The sequence below is a fragment of the Cebus imitator genome, unplaced genomic scaffold (assembly GCF_001604975.1).
Source record: "Cebus imitator isolate Cc_AM_T3 unplaced genomic scaffold, Cebus_imitator-1.0 Scaffold15, whole genome shotgun sequence".
NCBI classification, from domain to species: domain Eukaryota; kingdom Metazoa; phylum Chordata; class Mammalia; order Primates; family Cebidae; genus Cebus; species Cebus imitator.
The window spans coordinates 2,216,554-2,227,029 of record NW_016107330.1 but is presented as its reverse complement, the minus strand read 5'-3'; the positions used below and the strand labels follow the sequence as shown (position 1 = coordinate 2,227,029).

The following is a 10,476-nucleotide window of genomic DNA, read 5'->3' as shown; positions in this document are numbered from 1 at the left end:
AAAATTATTTAAAGGTTGATTTACTTGTAGAAATTTCTTAAAAATGTTGTATTTCTAAGCCACGTGCGGTGGCTCACGCCTGTAATCCCAGCACTTTGGGAAGCTGAGGTGGGCGGATCACCTGAGGTCAGGAGTTCGAGACCAGCCTGACCAATGTGGTGAAACCCCATCTTTAAAAAAAAAAAAAAAAATTAAATAATAAGAAAAAAAAGAAAAATGTATTTGTAACTAAGCGTGGTGGCTCACATCTGTAATGCCAGCACTTTGGGAGGCCAAGGAGGGTGGATCACTATGTCAGGAGTTCAAAGACCAGCCTGACCAATATGGTGAAACCCCATCTCTACTAAAATTACAAAAATTAGCCAGGCATGGTGATGTATGTCTATAGTCCCAGCTACTCAGGAGGCTGAGGCAGGAGAATTGCTTGAACCCGGGAGGCGGAGGCGGCAGTAAGACAAGATCTTGCCACTGCACTCCAGCCTGGGTGACAGAGCAAGACTCCATCTCAAAAAACAAAAAAGTTGGGGGGGGAGGGAAGGGTGACATCTAGGCCCATACACTCTACATCTTACAAGGTCAGAAAACTTAGCTAAGAACAGCAATTAGCTGGATGGGAAATGTTCAAGAGAAATTACCTAATTACCTGGCCCATATTGTTAAGGAGAAAAATACCTGATCATCTGCAAATGTAACAAAGGCAAAGGCCCTGAACGGCTTGGGGATGAAGACATCCATCACCTCCCCGTACTGGGAGAAGAACTGCCGCAGCTCATCCTCAGTCATGTCCTCTGTACAGCGCCCCACAAACACTTTTCTGCTTCTCAAAGGCTCATCTGCACTTTGCTAGTCAAATCAAAAGGAAGGAAAAAACTCAAATATAAACAATGAAAAAAGCATTAAGGTAAGGGATATAACAAAATCTTTCTGCCTTGGATAGTAGTGAATTATTAAAAAGGAGACATACTCTTAATTTTTTGCATCAACTATTCCTTTTTCTTGTAAGGCTTCAATAAAGAGTAACATTTTAAGTTACAAATGTACACGGTCATGCATCACATAATGATGGAAATATGTTCTGAGAAATGCAACATGAGTCATCACACCATTTCGTCACTGTGGCCAGGTGTGGTGGCTCATACCTGTAATCCCAGCACTTTGAGAGACTGAGGTGGGCAGATCACCTGAGGTCAGGTGTTCAAGACCAGCCTCGCCTAGTCAACATGGCAAAACCCCCAAAACCCCATCTCTACTAACAATACAAAAATTAGCTGGATGTGGTGCCGGGCGCCTTTACATAATCCCAGTGACTTGGGAAGCTGCAAGAGGAGAATCGCTTGAAGGGGAGGTTGCAGTGAACCGAGACTGCACCATTGCACTCCAGCCTGGGCAACAACTCTGTCTCAAAAATAAAAAATAAAAATTAAAAAAATAAAAACTTAATTGTTGTGCAAACATCATATAAAACCAGATAGCTCTACATTGCTGATAGCCATTACTGGAGGTAAAGAAAAAAGAAATAAAACCAGATAGCATAGCCACCCCACACCTAGGCTGGATAGTAGAGCCTACTGCTCCTAGGCCACAAACTTCCAAGTTACTATACTCAACACCACAGTCAACTGTAACCCCATAGTAAGTACTTGTATATCTAAACATGGAAAGGTACAGTAGAAACAGTGTTATAATCTTATGCGACTTCTGCTGTACACGTGGTCCACTGCTGACTGATGAACTTTGCAATGTGATGCATGACTGTATTTGGATTTGAGAAAATCAATAAATGACCAATGTCCTGGCAAAGATGATGACGTTCCAAATAAGCAGATGTTATTTGTTTGCTTGGACAAAGTCAGATTTTATAACAAGATTAATGTATATATTCTGATTGTCTTTATGTTTTAACATATAACTACTTAAGGAAACTGTTAACTTGACAAATAACCCTTTCTCTTTCACATCCATAACAAAAAGAACAAAATGAACAAAGCTTTAGTTTGGTGAAGTAATAAACTAAATATTTCAAACAAGCATAAATTATTCAGCATGCATTACAGCCCTAAGGCTTCAACAAGACAAAAAGATTCCAAGAACACACCCTACCACTATCTTTTCTACGTGTATTTAACATTTTATCTTACAATCTTCTAAGGAAGTCTGTTCGCAAAAATTCCCATAGCACAGAGGCAAGTACCTTAGAATTAGGAAGTTTACAGTCACACCACCGTCCGTCTATCATATGCCGCTGTGACATTACTTTCACCTGTGTTTCATATTCCGTAAAACGAACAAATCCAAACCCCTTTGAATGACCAGTCTTAAGATCTTTCTTGACCTAGAAAGGATGATTTAAGTTTACTCTAAAAGTACACATGCTCACACACTCCACTCCCAAATCAGAGTTCCTTAATAAATAATTTGAATGGTTTCAATTGGATGCAGTGGCTTAAATTTAAACCAAGTTAGTCTTAGAGTAAAAATAAGGTTAATACTAAATCCATATTGTGTTAACAATAGAGCAAAACTCCCTTATACAATAGAAATGTTTTTGATTTTGAATTTTTAAAGAGATTGGGCCAGGCACGGTGGCTCACGCCTGTATTCCCAGCACTTTGGGAGGCTGAGGAGGGTGGATCGCTTGAGCACAGGAGTTCAAGACAAGCCTGGGCAACACAGTAAAACCCTGTCTCTACAAAAAATACAAAAATTAGCAGGATGTAGTGGCATGTGCCTGTAGTCCCAGCTACCTGGGAGGCTGAGGCACGAGAATAGCTTGAGCCCAGGAGGTGGAGATTGCAGTGAACCTAGACTGCATCACTGCACTCCAGCCTGGGCAACAAAGCCAGACCCTGTCTCCAAAGAAAAAAAAAAAAAGAGAAATTGTGTCTGGATATGTTGGCCAAGGTGGTCTTGAACTTCTGGCCTCAAGTGATCCTTCCACCTTGGCCTCCCAAAATGCTGGCATTACAGCCACAATAGAATTTTAATAGAACATCTTAGAATGAGTTCAAAGATAAACTAAATTGTTTACAATCTTAATTAAATGAAGTAGACAAATCTCCCATTAGTGTAAAATACAAAGAAAAATGCTATTTTCACCTACTTTCCTTAAGTCTTCATGCAACAGTAGGATTTTACTTTGTTATCACAGGCAATAATATAGCGTACAAAATATATGTATAAATATAACAAACACTGGAAGTATCATCTATGGAACATGAAGGACAGTGCCATTAAAACAACAAGAATGCGACCAGGCGCAGTGGCTCACACCTCTAATCCCAGCAATTTGGGAGATCAAGGCAGATGGATCACCTGAGGTAAGCAGTTCAAGACCAGCCTGGCCAACATGGTGAAACCCTGTCTCTGCGAAAAATACAAAATTAGCCAGGCATGATGGCATGCACCAGTAATCCCAGATATGGAAGGCTGAGACAGGAGAATTGCTTGAACCCAGGAGGTGAAGGCTGCAGCGAGCCAAGATTGCACCACTGCGCTCCAACCGGGGCAGCAAAGTGAGACTCTGTCTCAAAAAAACACCACCACCAAAAAACAACAACAAAAAAACCTAACAAGAATGCAGCTGGGCATGGTGGCTCATGCCTGTAATCCCAGCATATTGGGGTCAAGGCAGGAGGACAGTTTGAGCCCAGGAGTTTGACACCAACCTTGGTAACAGAGTGAGACCCCCATCTCTATTTATATTAATAAATAAATGCTAGGTGCTCATTCACTGGTAAAACAAAACAAAACAAAACAAAAATGTTTGATGCAATCCAAGTTTACCTGCACCATAAGAACTTCTCCAAAGGTACTAAAATAGTCTTTCAGGTCCTGTTCAGTTGTTTTCCATGGGAGACCCAACACTATTAAATCGGAAGTTTTCTGGACTGCTCTTTTCACTTTCACTGCTGATGAAGCATCTGTCTCATCCATTTTTCTTTTGTTATCTAAATAAAATGAGCAGAATCCTTTTAGAAATTTTCACTTAGCACTTATTTAAAAACACTACCTCCTACGTCTAGAAATGAGAAGCAAAAAGAAGACTCAAGACTGGGCATGGTGGCTCATGCCTGTAATCCTAGCACTTTGGGAGGCCACGGGCAGATGGTCTGAGCTCAGGAGTTTGCGACCAGCCTGGGCCAGTAATCCCAGCTACTTAGGAGGCTGAGGCAGGAGAATTGCTTGAACCTGGGAGGCGGAGGCTGCAGTGAGCTGAGATTGTGCCGTTGCCCTCCAACCTGGGCCACAAGCAAGACTCCATCTCAAAAAAAAAAAAAAAAAAAAAAAAAGACTCTAAGAACTGTAAGACACTGAAAACTTAGTAAGGAGTGATGTTTGCTCTAGAGGACAGAATAAAGGCTTGCATTTAGCATCTCAGGTGCTTTTCTGGTGCAAATTCAGTGATTTCCAATTTTGTTTTTTGTAGTTTTTCCAGATTACTATCTCTGCCTCTCAAAAGGTTTATCAAAACAAAAATAACTCTACTTTACTTTGACTTTAAATTTCCCTAATTATCTGAATGCCTATTACATAATTTAAGGGCTAAACAACAAAAAATCAGCAACTTGTATCTCCTGAAGTAGATTTAACTTTTATCTTTCCTAAACACTCAACAATGAACACACATTACTTTTGTAATAAAAAAGAAAACCAGGAACAGTGATGTGTATGCCTATAGTTCCAGCAACTTGCAAGGCTGAGGAGGAAGAACTATTTGCGTTCAGGAGTTTGAGGCTGCAGTGAACCTATGAATAGCCACTGCACTCCAGCCTGGGCAACATAGCAAGAGCCCCATTTCTAATTTAAAAAAAGAGAGAGAAACCAAAAGTTTGGTTTACTTAAAAAACATAAAACATAACCTTAACCTTAGGTTATTTAGAAGGGGAGAGTTTTTTTTTTTTTTGAGATGGAGTCTCATTCTGTCACCCAGGCTGGAGTAGAGTGGCACAACCTCCACTCACTGTGACCTCCACCTCCCAGGTTCATACAATTCTCCCGCCTCAGCCTCCCAAGTAGCTGGGATTATAGGTGCCTGCCAGCATACCCAGCTAATTTTTGTATCTTTAGTAGAGATGGGGTTTTGCCATGTTGGCCAGGCTGATATCTAACTCCTGACCTCAGCTGATCCATCCACCTCAGTCTCCCAAAGTGCTGGGATTACAGGCATAAGCCACCATGCCCAGCCTGGGGAGAAAAATTAAATGACATTTTTTTTCATTTTGAGATGGAGTCTCTCTCTCTCTGCTGCCCAGGCTAGAGAGCAGTGGCAAGATCTCATCTCACTGTAACCTCCACCTTCTGGGTTCAAGCAATTCTTTTGCCTCAGTCTCCCAAGTAACTGAGACTATCAGTGTGAACTACCATACATGGCTAATTTTTGTATTTTTAATAGAGACCAGATTTTACCATGTTGGTCAGGCTGGTTTTGAACTTCTGACCTCAGATGATCTGCCTGCCTCAGCTTCCCAAAGTGCTGGGATTACAGAAGTGAGGCATTGCACCCAGCCTGACATTTTAAATTTGGGTGTTTCTATACCCAATTGCTCAAGAAACAGCATACTAAAAACCCTGAGTTAACATTATTAAATTTTTTCTTTTTCCTTTGTGTTTTTTTTTTTGAGACAGTCTTGCTCTGTTACCCAGGATGGAGTGCAGTGGCACGACCTTAGCTCACCAGCCTCCACCTCCCAGGTTCAAGCAATTCTCCTGCATCAGCCTCCAGAGTAGCTGGGACTATAGGTGCCTGGCTAATTTTTGTTTTTTCCTTTTGTTTCACAATGGAGTTTTGCTCTTGTTGCCCAGGCTGGAGTACAATGGTGCAATCTTGGCTCCCTGCAACCTCTGCCTCCCAGGTTCAAGCGATTCTTTCAAGCGATTCTCCTGCCTCAGCCTCCGGAGTAGCTGGGATTACAGGCACCCACCACCAAGACTGGCTAATTTTTTTGTGTTTTTAATAGAGACCAGGTTTCACCATGTTGGCCAGGCTGGTCTCAAACTTCTGACCTCGGGTGATACACCCACTTCAGCCTCCCAAAGTGCCGGGATTACAGGCGTGAGCTACCGCACCCGGCCCTAAAATTTTTCTAGACGTATAAATTAACATCTTGCATACTGACCAAATTTGATGGACTTTGTTGCAGTATCAAGTTATAATAAAAGGAACACAGAGACAGATAAACTATTAATAGCACACATTCATACTGCTGAAATTAGCTATTTCCTTGGCACATTTCTTAAATATCATGCTTCCTTTTCTCAGATTTAGAACATTAGTGATAAAAGGAAGTAAGAAGGATAAGACCAGAACCTCGAAATTATAATTGGAACTGCACTAATTCAAGAACTGCAACTGCTGTTCATTTAAGGATAAAAATGAAGTCGGATTTCCTGAATGAATGATGTTAAGGCCAAAAGGACAATGAACAAACCCAAATACTGGGGCACTGTAGAAGATTCTACTTACAACACTGATACAAGTGCCAAGCATTCTTAGTAATTCCTTACGTGGCAGAAACTGGGCAAAGCTTATTCAAATATTTTTTAAATACATCGTTCTCTCTTTTAAAATGATCTATGATTCCCAGTTTCCACAAATTTAGACTCATGGTTTTCGAAACTTATCTAATTGTGAAGTTCAAGAAAATACTTAAGTTACAGGAGACATGCCGCCACGAAGAGGCCATGACCCATGGATGAGACACACCCGACCACGCTTCAGCACGATTACAAAACCAAATGGTAACAAACCTTTGGGATAGTTGACAACATACACCAGATTTCCCCAGCCAGCATCGGGGGCATGCAGAATTCCTTCCACCAGCCGGACACCTCTCATACATTGAGACACTGGATTCCTGTAGCGAAGCCCACAAGCCCCTGGAAACTGGGCTGTAACCGTGGACAGCAGCACGGTCCCATCATCTTCCGATGGTATTTCAATGGGCTCATCGTTCTCATCTTCGGTTACCCGAATATATTCAGACATCTTTCACTTTTCTTAAAAGGAAAAGAGAAATGAATGAACATTCATGCCAGAGTAACGGTTTCCTTCTAATGCTAATACCTACACCATGTTAGTGTTCTGACTTCCAGAAAAATTCTTCTCTGGATTCGTATATGCACTAGTTAGCCCTGAAAAATGACCAGGGGAAAATAAGGGTAGTGATTTCCTATCAAAATCTGATGCCTCGCCAGTTCATTCATTCAACAAACTTTCCCTGAGGGCTTATGTGTCAGGTATTGCAACTATAACTGTTGAGTACAACGTGGTTTGCTGATTACACGCTGGGGTACGCAAGAGAACAATAACAGTAGCTATTTTATGACAATCGCGGAAGTCATTATGTAATCCTGAAGTCAGGAGAGGAGCCTAACAGGCTGAGGCATGGGCGTGATGGGTCGAGGTCGATTTTCCCAAGCAAGCGATGCATCAGCTGAACCTGAAGACTGAATATGGGCAGTGAACCAGGTATAAAGAGTAGGAGAAGAGTTCCTCTCCGTCCCTCATTCTGGGGCTTTGCGGGGGCTCTGCGAGCCCGAGCCGCAAGGCCGGCGGCGACAGATCCTGGGGGTACGGGCCTCCGCCTCCCAGAAGCCCGCGCGTGCCAGCCGAGGGAGGAGTTTCTCGGCGCGGCCCGGGGTGGGGCGCGGGAGCACCAGGCCCGAGCTGGCAGCGTCCCCCAGAGTGCAAAGTACCGAAGGCACCGGCACTATTCAGGGCCGGGCAAACCTCCAACTCAGGCTGCGCGGCAGCGCGGGCCCAGATCCCCGTTTCGGCGCCTGCGGCCTTCCTGCGACAGGACCTAACGACGCTCCCGAGCGAACTCGCTCGGGCACGGCAAGGCCCGGCCTCACGGCTCATTTCCCTGGGCAGGGGCCGAAGCCGCTGCGTCCGCCTCGGGCTGCCCCAATGCGGGAGCCGAGGCACCCAGGGCGTCCTCATTGAGAAGGCTCCGCGACTCACCCGCTAGGCCGCTGCTGGGAAGCCCGATAGGGACAGCGAGGCAGCGACGGACCCAAGTGCAGCCCAGCGACCGTTTCGCTCCCACAAAATGGCGCTAGAGCCGCCTCCTCCCTCTGCCCGCCGGCGTCCTCTCCCACCGATTGCTTGTCAAGAGGGGGAGGGCGCCGAGGAGAGCCACGATGATCCTCTTCCCAGGGACTCGGGCTGCCTCCTGGAAATTCGAGGCTACAGAGAAGCTCTGAGAGCTAAAATAAGACCAGCATCTAGGCCTGAAAAGCTGAAAATCGAAAAAAAAATGTGGCTGTGTAGGCGCTGACCTCCCCCCATATAACGTGGCAGATGGTTTCGGCCGACCAACCGCCAGCCCGGGTCTCGGTCGGAGCTCGCGCACTTTCAAAGCGCGCGAGAGTAGCTCAGGGGCATGGCCAAAAAGGGTGGGGCGGGGCCTGGAGAGGCGGGGCCTGGAGGGGGCGGGGCTCGGGATCCCGGGCCGTGTAGACTGGGGAGGCAGGGTAAGGCCCAGACTCCTTTTCTGAAAGGCTGCCGGGTGCGTCCTCTCCTCCCTCCGCTAGCCCACCTCCAAACCTGGAAACAATAACTTTGTTCTAAATAATAGCAATCATAGCGCTACTTTGTGCCAGGTACCTTCTGAGTACTCGCATACTTAATAGCCCCAACAGTTTTGTGTGGCAGGAACTATTGATATTCATTCTGCGAGTGAGGAAACTGAGGCACAGAGCGGTCACGTATCTTGCTTAAAGTCGCCCAAGGATGGGATGATAGTAGCGCGCGCCTGTAATCCCAGCTACTCGGGAGGCTGAGACAGGAGAATTGCTTGAACCCGGTAGGCAGAGGTTGCGGTGAGCCAAGATCGCCCCACTTCACTCCGATCTGGGTGACAAGAGTGAGACCCTGTCCCCCCCGCCAAAAAAAAAAAGTTGGCCGGGCTCAGTGGCTGCTGCCTGTAATCCCAGCACTTCCGGAGGCCAAGGCGGGCGGATCACAAGGTCAAGAGATCAAGACCATCCTGGCCAATATGGTGAAACCTCGTCTCTTAAAATAAAACAAAAAAAAAGTCACCTAAGGAGTAAATGGTAGACCTAAGGTTTGAATCTCGAGGCACAAAATGCTAACATGCTCTGGCTCCAGCCCTCTAATAATAATATAATACAGTATTTCATCTATTTTAAGGCACACTTAATTGATGGATTGATTGAGATGGAGTCTCGCTAGAGCGATCTGCAGCTCACTGCAACCTCCACCTCCGGCCAGGTTCGAGGGTTAGCTGGGATTATAGGAATGCAAAGACACCATGCCTGGCTTTGTTTTTTTTGTTTTTGAGACTCACTCCGTTGTCTGGGCTGCAGTGCAATGGCGTTATCTTGGCTCACTGCAAACTTTGCTTCCTGGGTTCCAGTGATTCTCCAGACTCAGCCTCCCAAGTAGCTGGGATTACAGGTGCCCAATACTACGTCCAGCTAATTTTTGTATTTTTGGTAGACACAGTGTTTCACCATGTTGGCCAGGATGGTCTCAAACTCCTGACCTTGTGATTTGCCCACCTTGGCCTCCCAAAGTGCTGGAATTACAGGCATAAGCCACTGTGCCTAATTTCTGTATCTTTAGTAGAGACAGGGTTTGGCTATGTTGGCCAGGCTGATCTCTAACTTCTGGCCTCAAGTAATCTGCCCACTTTGGCTTCCCAAAGTGCTGAGATTACAGACACGAGCCACCTTTCTTTCTTTCTTTTTCTTTTTTTTAAGACCGAGTCTCACTCTGTTGCCCAAGCTGGAGTGCAGTGGCACAGTTTCAGCTCACTGCAACCTCCACCTCCCGGGTTCAAGCCATTCTCCTGCCTCAGCCTCCTGAGTACCTGGGACTACAGGCATGCACCACCATGCCTGGCCAATTTTTGTATTTTTAACCCCCGTTGGCCAGGCTGGTCTTGAACTCCTGACCTCAGGTGATACACCGCCTCCCAAAGTGCCACTGCACCCAGCCTTTGTTTCACATTTCTGGAGTCAGTATGTGATTTCAGTTCCAGTTCCAGTTGATGATGATGTGTCATAGTTTAATTGGCAACTATGTTTCTTTGTATATACATTTACAATTTAATGACATACAGTAAGAAATGTTTACACAAAGTATTTATTTATTTGTTTATTTATTTAAGATAGGGTCTCACCCAGGATAGAGTCACCCAGGATAGAGTGAAGTGTGGTGACCTTGGCTCACTCCAGCTCCTGGACTCAAGCGATCCTCTCACCTTAGCCTCCCTAGTAGCTGGGACCACAGGTGCACACCACCACACTCAGCGAGTTTTTTTTGTATTTTTGGTAGAGACAGGGTCTCTCCATGTTGCCCAGGCTGGTCTTGAATTCCTGGGCTCAAGTGATCCGCCTACCTCGGCCTCCCAAAGTACTCAGATTATAGGTGTGAGCCACCACACCTGGCCATTTACTTTATATTTATGTATTAACTCATTTTATCCTTTTTTTTTTTTTTTTTTGGGG

The 10,476-nt window shown here is 45.1% G+C and overlaps 1 protein-coding gene across 2 annotated transcripts in view; it reads right to left on the bottom strand.

Annotated features, from left to right (window-relative positions):
- LOC108286284 (TAR DNA binding protein) overlaps positions 1-8,090 on the bottom strand; it is a 12,351-nt gene extending 4,261 nt beyond the window's left edge. For both annotated transcript variants that reach the window (XR_001817876.2, XM_017503953.2), the window contains exons 1-5: positions 7,964-8,090; positions 6,748-6,996; positions 3,784-3,947; positions 2,192-2,332; positions 673-843 (exon numbers count right to left, since the gene is read on the bottom strand). Coding sequence is in view for 1 of the 2 variants with exons in the window: in XM_017503953.2 (XP_017359442.1) it covers positions 673-843; positions 2,192-2,332; positions 3,784-3,947; positions 6,748-6,985 (714 nt within the window). In the remaining variant the exon portion in view is untranslated. The remainder of the gene's footprint in view (positions 1-672; positions 844-2,191; positions 2,333-3,783; positions 3,948-6,747; positions 6,997-7,963) is intronic.
- Between the last annotated feature and the right edge of the window lie 2,386 nt (positions 8,091-10,476).